This window comes from Haliotis rufescens, unplaced genomic scaffold, assembly GCF_023055435.1.
Source record: "Haliotis rufescens isolate VD_foot unplaced genomic scaffold, xgHalRufe1.0.p SCAF_9, whole genome shotgun sequence".
Lineage (NCBI taxonomy): Eukaryota > Metazoa > Mollusca > Gastropoda > Lepetellida > Haliotidae > Haliotis > Haliotis rufescens.
In genome coordinates, this window is record NW_025964383.1 from 42,508,537 (window position 1) to 42,524,763 (window position 16,227).

The window sequence follows — 16,227 nt, forward strand, 5'->3', positions numbered from 1 at the left end:
GTTCAATTCTGCTGTTGGCATATACGCGAATATCAATGATTTGCTTCAATATTTTGCTTAGCCTTTAATACAGCATCATATACCAATAAAAATACAAACACGTGTTGGTAAAGAGTGCAATGTTTATCCGTACACACATTCCACACACGCACAGTGGAGGAAATATATACCTTTGCTTTAATTACAACGCCAGGCAGCGTAACATTAATTGCTATCTTTTAACGTCTTTTGGAATGATGCTGTCACTGGATCGACCCACCGACCTTCTGCTCTCCGGGCAGTCGCTCTGGGATGTGGTGATATTACGTGTTTTGCGTTTGATGTTTAACTCCAACTCTGCTAATATCACGACGGCCAGTGCTTGATAGTGTAGTATAAGGGGAGGTAACTTGTGTTACCATACACTCTCGGTAACCTCGCTGCCACCAGTGTGGGCGCGGCCATTACAAGAATCTTGAAATTTGCCCTCTGACCCCAAACGTAGTAACGTTCATACTTTTGTTTATGTCTTTGGGAATGCCATCATATTTCAATTTGAAAAGGTTTACGACTGACCATGGTTTCCAGATGAATTAACTTGAATAGATTGGTTCGAGATTGCAGACTAACGGAAAATCAACAAACTTCTCCTTTACATTCTTACTATATCAATTACATGATAGTTTTAATGATATATAAATTCAAACTGACAAACAAAGAAAGTAATTTATCAGCGGTAAGTGTATTCGGCGTCACAACAGTCGTCACATGTTTGTAAACATAACGGTCATTCGGCTCCAAGAATGGTTGGGGCCACCTATCACAGTGGAGAATTTTGACTGGTGGCAGCGAAAGTATAGAGAGCTCCGCGAACGGACTATCGCTGTGAGGAGCTTGATGTACGGGCAGTGAAGGGGGATAACTCTTAAGGAATGTAGAACGAATATGGCGGACGAAGGGGATGCGTTGCAAGGTAGAATGAAGAAGATGTTAGACCGTTAGGACATATTTTTACAGTAATGTGAATAAAGACGTGTGTTCCCTGGGAACATTTGATGATTACAATATTATAATCGTCGTACAGCCGTGTGTGATTTGGGGCCTATCCTACAACAGACACCAGGCGTATGCACACACTTGCAACTATGGCACCTACCAGAACTGTGGAAAGAAAGCTTTATCACTAAAAGAGCACTTTCTGTAGGTGGACTTGCTAGCCATACAGTACAGGTCTTTATCTGTTCCTCGCATCATGGATGCGATTCGTCCAAGTCCGCTGTCTGTCATAAAGAATACGTCACATGATGACATCGTTTGTTGATCAAGAATCACTTTACCAAACCCCGCGCATGCGTAATCTTTTGCATGATTGTCACGATCAACATGAACTATATTCCCCTCCAAATCTTGAATGACATCTGGAAACAGCCTCTTGGCGTCCTGTCGCACGTTCTGTGAGTCTGTGGCTACGAACATCCGATAGAGGGCGCTGTTATTATACTGGCGGAGGAAGTTCCAAACAACACTTACGTTCAAAGGTGTGGGGGTGTACCAATCATTTGGAATTGTAGGATTCCCCCTCACACGCACATGAGCACACACGAGTTTCCTCCCGTTGCTACGGGCTGAAGATTGATAAAGATCAAACCTTTTCTGGACTTCAGGTTTCATTCTAAACAACCGCCGTAAAACAATATTGTATATGTCAGTTGTTGTCTGATTATGTGCCCACCGAAGAGACTTAAATAGTGGATGTAACTTTAGATAGTTAACCATTTCTTGATTAACAGTAAAATGTGTGACATCGGAAGGAAATTCCTTCTCTAAATCAAGAGATTTTGCAATTTTATCTCGTAGCTTAAATGCATCAGCGTCAATTCGCTTGTATGCGCTACTTTTCAGGTCACTAATTTCAGAACTTTGTAGAATCCAGTCAACTTTGTTTGCTTGGAGGAAATTACCGATATCACATGGTACTAACATCTTCACTTTGAACTTCCGGCTTAACATTTGTGAAATAATGAAAGCACCGACAATTCCTTCCTGTCTGTCCCCTAGACCACCACAGTTACCGTTGGCACAGTCATAGATGAAATATTTCTTTTCCCACCGAGGCCTGACAAAATATTCCTCAGGAGGGGTTTGTATTCCTGAAGCACTGTCATTATTCCCATAGGAAACTTGGCCTTTTCCGCTCAAGATTTGAAATGTACTATAATGTACTGTTCCCTTGATTCCTAGAAATGAGTAGGCGAGTGCTATCAGAACCAACGGGCAACTGCAAAATGCAACGAGTTGACACTGACGTCGAGACCTGAGATTCATTCTTGTGCCTTGAACTGTTATCTCTGAAAAAAAATCAAGATGAAAGTAATGGATAACTGGTCGTTGTTTACTTACAGGACACAACTGGCGTTTAATCACAGGCTTGGAATGCATCGGCTTCATACAAAACCTCAACATTAACATGACAAACACATACACATCGGTATCATGAAGGGCGTCAACATTCACATGACCCTATCATCATTAATATTTATGGTTAATAATCTTAATAATGTATGAATACTAATATGCTATATGTGGTGCGGCGCCTTTACCGACTTGGCCACCTGTTTCCCAGATACATCTCGGAAGCCGTTAATAGTTACAGTTCTAAACAACTTGTTGTTGACAGTCCACGGCGGACGTCACCTTTGATCGTGATAAGCAAGGCGTGAGCGTCATTCCGGCATGCCTTGAACTTCGTTAACTTCATTACTTGAAGACCTGAACGATAACAATATCAGGTGGCAATGCCTAGCCTAGCTTTGCTGCCGAAACAAATTCAATTTGGCGCAAAGGGCACAAAAGCTGTGGAAATTATATGAATGGACCACCAGGTGTTCGCGACAAGGGTAAGCATGCCGGTACGCCCTATCGGTAGCCCCCGCCATTCATACAATTTACATAAAAAAGAAAGTATTCATTGCTGACGACGCATAGCTGTACTCCTGTCATGCGATGTCAGCCTGCATAGAAACCAGACAAAGAAGGGCAACAATGATAATTTTATTTAAATTATATTTAATGAGTGAATGAGTTGGGTTTAACGCCGATTTTAACAGTATTCCAGTTATATCACGGCGTGTCAGCTTGGTGAGGGAGGAACGCCCGAAGTGATGCAGATCTCAGACGTTTACCACTTCGGTGAAACCCACGAGCACGGGTATGGTGCTGACAAAACTAATAACATAATTGGGGCGAACCGGGATTCGAACCCACAATCATAGGTTTCTGGCGTGTCCAGGGATGCAACTCTGCAGAGCGAATCGCGGCTCCTTAGACGACTGGACCACCCGTGCCCCCTAAATTATATTTAAAGGGAACATGGAAACATATATGGATGTAATGCATGAAACGAATGTTTGACGAACTTGGCCTTAGTTATATATGGATATCACAAAAGTATCATAGTCAAAGCAATTATAACAATATACAGACGTAATTAAACAATGGACTCTACATTAAGGAAAAGATATGTCATTTATATTTAAGACATTGTATACAAAACTATTTGTACCAGACATGTTTTTTGGTTGTTTTCATGTGTATATATTACATTATTTATACTTGACTTCGACAGGTAAATATTTTTTTATGCATTGTACCTCCCCCAGCACGTGTGCGCATTTTACGCCCAAAGAAATCTGTTTCATTGGAAAATCGAGACTGGTTATTTTCTAGCATTTGGTGTTAAATAAATATGCCTCAGATGTCTGGATTTTATTTGATATGAATATTTGAAGTTAGCCCAGCCACACATTTCAGCACGAAGTAAGCTTATGTGGTTTAAATAATATTTTATTCAGTAAAAATAGCTAAAATTAGTTACCTGAACAGACAACTAAATATTTAAATTTCCCCTTTAAAAAAACACGTGTTTTAATGGACAAAAAATGTTTAACAAACAAAAGTTCATGTTTGCCGGTGTACTTGTGTTCATCGAGACGGGAAATGTTTTGAAATAAACCATGTTGTGGTCGTGGGGTAGTATACATGTAAAATAGACAAATGCTTTGTATAGTACTGTGTGGGACTGAATACGATATTGAAATAAGGAACGTGTTCATTTCAAAAGAATATACAATTTAAGGTGTTGACGATCTTCTTTAGTTGACTTCAAAATGTACTTTTTACACGTGCACGTACCTTTAGCTGAATCTTAAATTTTATATTTCATATTATTTGTTTTTTTTCAATACCAATATCGAAAATCAAACAACAGGCACAGCACGACACACCACTCGCTTTATAATGAACTGTTTGGATCTGAATTATTTTATTTGAAACATGAATACCTTTGAAAGACGACATATGTAACTGCCTCGAGGTTTGACATAACCCTGATATGATTTTAATGAGAAAACTCTAAAGTGAAATCAAAAAGTCACGTGACTTTTTACCTACCTTATTTGAGAGATCTGAAAATTATGTCTCGCGGCATGTTTTTACAACCTAAGTGAGTCACTGCCATTTATGGAAGATGTCCGTGGTTTGACTGCAAAGTGTATTTGATAAATTTTGAATATTATTTTTATATTTTGATATGAATTATTAAGCAAGTTTCCGCACTATGACAATATGATTGTTTGGTTGGTTGGTTGGTTTGTTGTTTAACGCCGCACTCAGCAATATTCCAACTAAATATGACGGCGGTTTGTAAATAATCGAGTCTGGACCAGACAATCCAATGATTGATATCATGAGTACGATCCACGCAATTGGGATACGATGACATGTATCAACCAAGTCAGCGAGCCTGCAAGCATAGTCGCCTTTTACGGCACGCATGGGTTGCTGAAGACCTATTCTACCCCGGATCTTCACGGGTCCTATGACAATATGAATAATAATTAATGACAGATGAATGATGCAGATGATGCAGGAAGGGGAGGAGCTTCAAGATGAATACAGACGTTGTCATGAATATGTAGATAAGATTACTGAGGTATTGACAGATGACATTTTGAATCCTAAAAGACGGGTCAGTCAGTATGAAGGCGTGACCGTATCGCATTGTGGTCGGCAGGTTCATTCTCCTTCACCTGACGTGTGTCTCATAGAGGATAAACGAGAGGTGTAGCCAAGGTGGGGATGAAAATAAAACATACGTGCTAAACCTCAAGTCACTTCAAGGTGTGACAAATGTCACACATCTGACCATCGTGTAATACAACGGTAGTGTCAGCGATGTTCATTGAAAGGTCATGTATCTAAACAATTTAACGAACTGTGTGTAGATGTTTGTTTTCAACGAGTATGATGCACGTTTAGAAAAAAGAGTATAAATCCTCGCTATCGGTATGAATTAGCCCTTTTTAAACAGAAAAGAAAGTATTCTTCTGGTATGGATGTGAGTTACCTCTTTAGATCGTGTATGTGAGGTATGAATAGGTAAGCATCAATAGTCTATCGCAATACGGGAAAGTTGGTGTTTGTATACAAACAATAGACTACAAAAAAAACAAAAAAAACAGTCCGTTTGACTCAAAATGAGAACGATGAACTGCAAAATAACTCGAAAACCAGAAAAGTGTATGAAACATCAAGACCGTGCTTGCGCTGTGCCTTCCACCGTTTGTCCCCCCTACGTGTCATGTACACATTTCTATACAAAATTACATGATAGTTTCTTAAAGAATTTCATCCGTCATGGGTCTTAAAATAAACAAAATTCAGATTTTGTTGGGTACAGGGTATTCATGGTCAAGTACCATATTGATGTTTCATACACTTTTCTGGATTTCGCGTTATTTTGCAATTCATCGTTCTCATTTGGAGTCAAACGGACTGTAATTGAAATATGAATAACAGAGAAAAACAATGAACATGGACATGTTGGTAAAGTAAAACCTATTATTGACAGATATATTAAAACGACACGATCAACGTGAGAGACAAACTGAAATTTATAAATGCAGAGGTTGCAACCATCAGTAAGTAAGAACGAAAACAATCTTTGTATTAAAGTGACACTTTACTGTTAGTAACCTATCAAGAATGGACATAGCAAATGTGTCACTGTCAAAAAAAAGTTATCAGAAGTTTGACTTTCAGGATCTGAGTGTCCCACAACGTCTATATATTTTCCCCTCTTACATTCGGTTCAACTGTAGACGCGGATGGGTTGTGACGTCACGTATGAATATAAAGCTAGCAAATATCTACCCTTAAACTACCATCATGAAATCAAAGAATATTCAGCCGTATCGCGGTAAGAAGCCACATGTGTTTGACAGCGTTCAATATCTGGCACAGAAAGATGTGAAGAGATCCTTGGTAATATCCAAGAAGTTATTCAATGGACGATATTATGTGTCTACAAGGGCCAATGAAAAAGGAAGGAAAACCTATTGGAAACATTTGGTTATATCTTCCGCTTTGTGCGTAGGGCGGAGAAGAATGATAACTGTATGATAAGACAAGCCAAACATGGAGAACGATTACAGACATTGGAAAATTGTGTTACTTTGACATTTCATGTATCTTCAATTATGGGAGGAAAAAAAGATTATCTATCTATGATAATTCTAAAGAAACGTAGAAACAAATTGACATTAGGTGACATAATTTGGCATATAATTGGCATTTATTTGAAATCGGATCCGAACGCATCGGACAAACTTTGGTGTCCATGGTAAAGTCCTAGGTCAAATGCATGAAGGCGAATCGCGGTGCACTTTGACGTATTTTGATTATGGACGAGGTCAGAAATGGGTTAAGAACACCAAAGGATGCTCCGGCACACGCCAAGGTCGTAGCGGCGATGTAAGCGCAAGCGGTGCCTAACTTTTGACGGCGTTGGTACAAGCAAACCATTTGAGGATTGAAATGGATATAGAAGACCCAGGGACACTCCGGCATATGCGAACTTCACAGCAGCGATATACTGCATGCAGTGCCTTACTATTGACGGCGTCGGTACTAGCAAACCATTTGAGAATTTGAATATGGCCGAATATTTTTGCGTACGTTTGTACGCGCGTCACATGGAACAAGCCATTGCTCCTTACAGCTATATATAATTTGCTGAAGTTATGTGCATCACATTCGAGATTTCTTCCCACGCCCCGATGGTGGTTGCAGTATACAATCAGCGATCTGAAGGCAGGAGAGGTTTATTGTATTGGAGATACGGGATGCACTACGTGAGTTTGAAAAAAACCCTTGAGAACTGTCAACGACATCCCGACGCAAGAGGGAGCAACCCATGCATATCGGTTTAAAAGCAGGGTAACCTATTCACCACGAATGCTGTGTATGGGTGTACGGGCCGTACCTCGCGAAGAACATCAAATCACTTGAGCACTTTGATTAAGAGCATAAAAAGATTTGCAAAATGTCTGGCAGACGTCCGGCATGCTCTGCAAATTGTTGTGTAACGCTGCCTTCAGCAATATTCCAGCTATATGACGTCGGTCTGTAAATAATCGATTCTGGGCCAGACAATCCAGTGATTGATATCATGAGCATCCACCCACGCAATTGGGATCGTTGACGTGCTTCAACCAAGTCAGCGAGCCTGACCAGCCGATCCCGTTAGTCGCCTTTAACGACAAGCATAGTCGCCTTTTACGGCAAGCATGAGTTGCTGAAGACCTATTCTACCCCGAATCATCGTGGATCCTTCTCATGTAAGAGTTCATTGTAATAGAGCTAGCGGGAGCTGGCTAGACTTGGTTTTGTATACATATCTAGATATATTTTCATAAAATGATATAGTCCGCAGTCCTGGTGCAAGATTAAGCTCTGGGGAAGTGACCACTAATTAAGACGTTAAACTGGTCTATCAATGTACCATATATTGATATTGACATTGATTCCTTATGTTATCTTCGCCTGGACTTTTATTTGTTTTAAATTGTTTTATAAAAGTAAGAACTTCATAAGCTGTTATTTTTTTAAGACTGGCACATATATGCATATCTGTTTGTTTTACTGTTGTAAATATTCCTGAAGTGGTTTGTTGTATTCTCAGGATCAGGACAAATCAGTTCTAATATTATTTATTAGTTTGAAGAATGTTTTTTGGTTCCTGTTTTGATAAGGTTTCCAGTTGTTCCAGCTGAGTTTGTTATTACACACGTTGTTTTCTTCTGAGTAAGTTTCCTTGCCACATTATTATATTTCATGCATCATGTTATTAGGGATAAGATATCATACGTAACTATTCATTTAGACAAATCATTGCTTTATGGTTTCGAAGACACAAAACCAAATAAAGACATGACACATGTGTATGCATACAATTTGGAATAATATGGACATTTTACAATCCTAGACATTAAGCCATGTTAGATCATGTTTTCACTGCTGTTTTATGTATGAGAACACAAGAAAGTACGGATTTGTCAGTCATTCAAATCTCGGGTTCAGCAAAAGTTTTCGTATCTAGTTTTAGTTAAAATCGTTAGGGGTTTTGCGATCAGGGTGTTAGTTGTCAATTTTAGGTGCTTAAAATGCACTTTAATGAATCCTTGGAGTCTGTAACCTTGAGAAACGTTGTAATGTTATTAATACAAAAATCAGTAAAAGGTAAAGCATATATTTTGTGACCGGAACTAGCATGTTCGAGGTAAAGCTTACGTTTTGTGTACCATCAAAAGCATGACAGTGATGACATTTTTTCAAAACATGACAAAATCCCTATCATCCACAACATGAGAGATATTGACCACGAATGTGTGTACCGAACTCTCGAACCTATTCTCCGATCACGACCGCCTCACCATAAAAATACATATAGATTTGGACCTGTGAAGATCAGGGTTAGAACAGATCTTCAGCAACCAATGCTTGTATTAAAAGGTGACTATGGTTGTCGTTAGAGGCGACTAACGGGATCGGGTTGGTTGTCAGGCTCGCTGACTTGGTTGATTGGATGCATGTCATCTTTGTGTGGATTGATGCTCGTGATGTCAATCACTGGATTGTGAGGTAAGACTTGATTATTTGCATGACCTCCGTCATATAGCTGGCATATTGCTGAGTGTGGCGTTAAACAAAAAAACAAACAAACAAAACATATAAATTTAACCGCTTATTTCAAATTCGAGATAAAAATACGTAGCGCCATCTCGAACTCCAAATCTGACTTTACAATAGAACTGTGTACCATGATATCGAAGTTTGAATTTGCCACCGTGACAGCTTTAAGAAATCTTAATTAGAATTTTACTTAACTGTAAACAATTCTCCTCGATACAGGTTGAGGAATCCGTAATGAAGTCAAAGAAAGTGATCATTTGCAACATTGTCAAACTTGGTTTCATCCACAGAAACCACGGACCTTTTTCGCAAAACTAAAATTCAACTCAATCCTTCACTTGTTTTTCTGTCACAATGTTTATTGATTATTACCTGCGAAATACATTAAATTATTTTTCAATTAGTCATGGAGATACATTTCAATTAGCCACACCTAACACCTGTTAATCGTCTATGCAATCGTATTTCTATGGATCCGTAATACACAGTCTGTTACTCAGTTTTATTTCGCTTATTGACTTTCTAAATAGGTGAACAGGGACATTTATTTTACATGCAAAAAACATGTTATTCAGGAAAATATCGTTCTGTTCTACATAAATGTAACAAGTGAACTAACCATTTCAGTGGATCTCAACATGGACAAAACTGTTGGAGATGTTCAGTGAGTGAATGTTTATTTAATGAAGTAAAAACGTAGATTCTTTCTTTTGGTAAATACATGTAGCTGTACATTTTATAGATGTTCCAAGAGAAAATAATATAATATCTACCTATATACCACTTTATAGTGTCTCAGATCGCGGTATGTAAAGAAAACTTGATGCTCAAAGTGAAGCCCTTTTCCCTCTACATTGATGATACATCTGTGTGTTTAAAGTTGATTTTGACAGCCCGGGCCAAGTCGGACCCACCACAAGCCAAACACTTTTGATAGAGACTGTGTTGAGAATGTAGAGGGGAAAGGGCTTCACTTTGAGCACCTTGTTTTCTTTGAATACCCCGATCTGAGACACTATAAAGTGGTATATAGGTAGATAAAATACTAATCGACAGATGTGAACCCATTTCATGTTACATCTGTGAGGTTTAAGTTGATTTTGATAGCTCGGGCCAAGTCGGACCCAACACAACTGACAGAGATTTTCTTTAGAAAATACGGTAAAAGTGTTTGACTTTAACGGTTCAGTTTTCTTTAAATGCGGTACACTATGGCATTATAAAGGGGTATATAGGTAGATATAACACTGGTCAATAGATGTAAATACATTTGATGATACATCTGTGTGTTTAAAGTTGATTTTGACAGCAGGGGCCAAGTCGGACCGACCACAAGCCAAACACTTCTGATAGAGACTATGTTGAGAATGTAGAGGGAAAGGGCTTCACTTTGAGCACCTTGTTTTCTTTAAGTACAGCGATCTGAGACACTATAAAGAGATATTTAGGTAGATATAATACCAATTTAAAGGTGTGAATCCATTTCATGTTACATCTGTGAGGTTTAAGTTGATTTTGACAGCCCGGGCCAAGTCGGACCGAACACTTGTGAGACTGTTGAGAGTATGGAGAAAAGAGGTCTACTTTAACCAACGTGTCTGCTTTATACACGATGAACAATGATATTATTAAGTGGTATTTACATAGATATAGTACTATCCTATAAATATAAACGCTATGCCGACAGATGGAAATTTGTATCGCGATAACTTGAAGTTTTTGATACGTTTCAAATCCTATTTCATTTAACGATTGCTCTTTTACATGTTACCTAGATCAGAGACGCTTACACACAGCTTCACTTTCTGGTTTTCAAGCGATTTACTCCGAATTGCTTAATTATGTTGCACGTTTTTGGTTGGTGATTGTTCAGTTATGTCATGTGTGTATGTTGCATCAATAATATGTAGGTATGATCGCCGTTAATGAAGTAATTAGCCAATAACACTTTGGCCCGTCTTGGCCCGGCCCGGCCCGACTTTTAGGCAATGCCTAACATTTGTACTTATGAGATATTTGGTGTCCCATAGGCCGTATCGGCCGGATGATATGCAATAAATGTTTTTAACTGTTTGTCCTTATGTATGCATATAATGCGACACCTTAATAAAATATTTTCTTCTTCTTCTTCTGTAACAATTAACTGTGTACTAATAACATGTTTGAATGTTATCTGTTTTGCGTTCTGAGATACAGTGATGTAAGCATCTTCTACAATTAACAATACAAAACTCTTTGTCGGAATTTTTCGTGGAAACCATGCGATCAAGTAAAAATGACTACGTGACAAGACGAATAAACTATTTATACCCGATAAAAGAAACTGCCTTATTTAAGGAACAGTGCTATAACAGGACATTTGAAATTTCTGACAAGCAGATACATTAGAGACAGTGACTAGACTACATGTACGTAATCCGTATCAATCAAAGGTGTAAAATAACTGAAAATCATATCTGTCGGAGATCTACCAAATGTACCAAGTTTAATTATTACTATATTTATTACAATGCAAATACTTTAGTGATACATTTTTCAGAGGAGAGGGCATACACACAAGTATGTTGCTTCCATGTGTGAATGCAGGTTATACATGGCATATCAGTTCTCAGTTTTATACCGGTTGTATATCTGAATTTGTATATGGAACCATGCGTACAACATGACAATTACTTGCTAGTCGTCAGTCTACAACACACATAACACGGTCAAACAATTTTGGGCACCGCTTTTGCAAGTTATTTAGTACAATAATGTTTTATTAAAATCTATTTCAATTTGTTTTCACCATTTTCCCTATTCCATTCCATGCATATTTATGTGACTACATCTTATTGCTCATGTTCCCAAGTGTTATAAAACACTTTAATGTTTCTCCTTCTTAATCTAACGTTAAAACATTTCAGGTCATTACCATCATCTAATACACAAGAGATGATACCAAGACATATTTAATTCGGTTTTATGGTCTATGCGGTCTTACAATTGATTTTAAATCTTATGTCTAGTACATATTTTCACAAAAAGGGCTGTTAGCTGATATAAGGAAGGTAAGATCCAGTTGAATTCCCAGTTGACGTATTTACTTTTTTTTATCAAATATGAGGACTGTACGTGTATACGACATACGTTAGTCTCTTAACGACGTTTCTACAATTAATATTTTGAATAAGCCGTTAATATGCCAGTTGTGACAGGCCTAGGGATGATGGTATGGTAGCTGTAGCAGACATATTGACAGTCGATGTTACGTGCGTCACTTGGTAATTAGTACGGCATTGACCTTGTTGATTGTTACTATACTTTGAGGATTTCTGTGGCCAGTGGCGGACGTAATTCAAACTCCTTCCACACTGACACCGCATCAAATATATTTGTGTACCGATTACATAACTCTTACGGACAGGGTGGGGTGGTAGTTCACTGGACGACACTGTGTATATTGGGCGGCTCCTTTGATATTTCCTCCAAACATACTTTTATTGAATGACCCATTAAACGATGATACACATTTCGTTGAATATATCAAGGCACTAATTCATCTTTCATAAACATTTTTTGTCTGTGTGCTTAATATATCCACATATCAACGAAAATATGTAATACATGTATCCACACAAAAATATACATATACAGGCTAGGTATTTGCCCACAGCAACACCTGCATAACCGTTTATTCACGCGTGGTGTGGTAGATCGTAATTGACCGAGAGCAGGCATGTAGAATCACCTGTAAATAAGGCCGACACTGTAATTAGATACAACGTACTAATGAGAATATGAAAATTATCATAAGAAGGCTGTTGTTTTTTCGGAACTGTTACCATTTTCATACCAAAAGTGACAATGCATTTAAAAGTTGCTTTAGTGTCATAATATTCACTCAGGTTTTCCTCAATGGCCTGTAAACATCGCACCGCATATAATTAGATAATTATTTCGCGATTTCGTTAGAATGTGAGATATTCAGCAAGACGTTATGCAATGAAAGACGAATCGGGTTTTTCCCCCATTAAAATACGCGCACGTGTACCTGTATATTGCATATCTAGTGCCTTTTAACTTCCCAGTGTGATTTATCAATGAGACATAAAATGGGAAATGAAAAAGAAACAAACTTAACTTTAATTCGTTGGAAAATAACGCCAATGAATTGGTGTACACGCGCATGAATTCGTATGATAAACTGTCAAAACGTTTTGAGAGGTAATGCCGGGTTCATTAAAGATCGTTGCAATATGTTAAAAAGGTGAAATTTGTAAAACTTCTGCAAAGGAAAAATCCAACCAAAGGCCCTTTTGAAATAGTAATGTAATGATATAATATAAAGTATATTTCACATGATACAATATACTTTGTACACAATTAGTTCATTCTTTAAATGGACTGACGATAACATGGGCGAATAACGCCAAAAATTAGTTGAATTAAGTTAAAATGAGTTGAATCATGTGTCATGCTTATTATCCCTTAATATATTTGCGAAACTAAAACTGTTGAGCAAAGGAAAATATTCTCGCCCATGGGCCAAACCTTTTTCTCGCCCATGGGCGAAATATTTCAACATCGCTATAAAATCGTTGAATTAAGTTAAAATGAGTTAAATTATGTGTCATGATACTTGAAAGAAATATATTTATTTTTCTGTGAAATAAAAACATGAGTTTTAAGTAAAGGAACATATTCTCGCCAATGGGCCAAACCTTTTTCTCGCCGATGGGCGAAATATTTCAATATCGCTATAAAATCGTTGAATTAAGTTAAAATGAGTTAAGTGTTGTGTCATGATTCTTGAAGATATACATATACTCGTACATGTACGTATTTGCGAAACAAAAACATGAGTTTTGAGAAAAGGAACATATTCTCGCCCATGGGCCAAACCTTTTTCTCGCCCATGGGCGAAATATTTCAATATCGCTATAAAATCGTTGAATTAAGTTAAAATGAGTTAAGTGTTGTGTCATGATCCTTGAAAGATATACATATACTCGTACGTATTTGCGAAACAAAAACATGAGTTTTAAGTAAATGGAACATATTCTCGCCCATGGGCCAAACCTTTTTCTCGGCCATGGGCACTGGACTGTCTGCTCCAGACTCGATTATTTACAGACGCCCGTAATATAGCTGGAATATAGCTGAAGGCGGCGTTAAACAACAAACCAACCAACCAACCATGGGCGAAATATTTCAATATCGCTATAAAATCATTGAATTAAGTTAAAATGAGTTAAATTTTGTGTCATGATTCTTGAAAGAAATACATTTATGTATTTGCGAAACAAAAACATGAGTTTTGAGTAAAGGAACATATTCTCGCCCATGGGCCTGCCCATGGGCTTACCCATGGGCCACACTTCGCCCATGGGCAGGCCCATGGGCGACATAGTGTAAATATTGAGTTTTTGAACAATATTTTTTTCAGTTTTCTTCCACCCAGAACTTTTCGGAGAATGTGAAGACTCCCCAACACTGCAGCCTTCTGCAATTACCCAGATTGTCAGAAGGGCTGTATTCCTGGTAGCAAACCCGGGTACTCTCCCAATGTCAGTCAAAAGGCACGAGAACAATGGGGAGTCAGACAACTTGGTACTTGGATACAAGCATGACATTTCCAAAGCGAGATCCGCATATTTGACATGTTTTTCCTTAATCTTGACAATCACATTAGTGTCAAAAGGGACAGAAAATGTAATAATATAAATTATTTCATTGGATTTATCAAAAGGACATATTAGTAATAATATATATATACATATATATATGTGTGTGTGTGTGTGTGTGTGTGTGTGTGTGTGTGTGTGTGTGTGTGTGTGTATATATATTTATATATATACTCAACCAAATTAAAAACTTCACAATCCTAAAATTTAAGATTTGGACCAGTTATCATTGTGGGCCCTTATTGTGTATTTAAACAGTAATGGCCACGTATTGTCTTCAGATAACACCCGTTTTTGTGAAGGCGAATCGATCAAAATCATGTGCACAGCACTATAGTGGCAAAAGTGTTTTTCACGTGCAACTGGTCACGTGGCCATAATACCGCATGTGTTTTCAGCCATACTTGTTAGCAGTCATTAACAAAAAAAGAAAACACAAGAAAACAAAAGTCTTTACGGCCATTTGTCATGCCACGCCTTTCAAATGTGCAACGTGAACGCGCCATCGGCATGTTGCAGACGGGAACGTCCGTAGCTGAAGTCGCAAGGACGATTGGTTCTGGTCGACGGACTGTTTATGATTTACAGACGCGTCTACAGCAAACGGGTACCACCGCTGATCGCCCTCGGTCAGGTCGACCACGTGTGACGTCACATGCAGAGGATCGTCAGATTGTCTTACGTCACCTCCGTAACCGATTTTTGACGGCTAATAAAACCAGAAATGAACTGTTTAGAGGAAGACTGAGTGTGCAAACTGTTCGAAACCGTCTGAGAACTGCTCAAGCACGACGGCCATAGTGTGGGCCGATTCTGACTCAATTACACGGACACTTACGATGGACTTTATGGCAGCACATGGACCCGGTTTGATCTTCCAACACGACAATGCAAGACCCCACGCAGCAATTTTGACAAGAAATTTCCTTCAGAATGCGGGAGTCAACGTCATGGACTGGCCGTCAAGGTGTCCCGACCTCAATCCCATCGAACACACCTGGGATGCTCTTGGCAGAAGTCTGCGCACTCTCCAGAACCAACCACAGAATTTGCAAGATCTTGGCACCATTTTGCAGCAACAATGGCGTCGTCTTCCCAATCATGTGTTCACAAGCATCACAAGGTCCATGCGGAGGCGTTGTGTGGCAGTTGTCAACGCACATGGTGGCCATAAACGCTACTGAACTTGTGTGCCATCAGATTCTCGTGCTTGGGACTTATGATTTAAACTGTTGATGTTATTACCGAATACCGTAGGTGCTTGGAACAAATTATGGTTACCACCGTTTATTAAAATCCTTCTTTGGACATTAATGATTAAAAATTACCTTCTCTGATACATTTGTCCGTCGTATATCATATATGGGATTACTTTTAAAAATGTGAAGTTTTTAATTTGACTCAGTATATATATATATACTGAACAGCATTGAAACCGCTCCACCATGAAAATGGATGTATTTTTATCCGGGCTTATGTCATATGAAAATATATAATTGAATGAGTAATATACGACGTTCTGGACGAAGCATGAAGAACAGCTCGTCAAAAC

The 16,227-nt window shown here is 38.4% G+C and overlaps 1 protein-coding gene across 2 annotated transcripts in view; it reads right to left on the bottom strand.

Annotated features, from left to right (window-relative positions):
- Window positions 1-781: 781 nt before the first annotated feature.
- The window catches only part of LOC124111063, a 29,968-nt gene continuing 14,522 nt past the window's right edge, over window positions 782-16,227 (bottom strand). For both annotated transcript variants that reach the window (XM_048391473.1, XM_048391472.1), the window contains one exon: window positions 782-2,328. In XM_048391473.1, the coding sequence (XP_048247430.1) occupies window positions 1,132-2,304 (1,173 nt within the window). In that variant the 5' untranslated portion in view covers window positions 2,305-2,328 and the 3' untranslated portion in view covers window positions 782-1,131. The remainder of the gene's footprint in view (window positions 2,329-16,227) is intronic.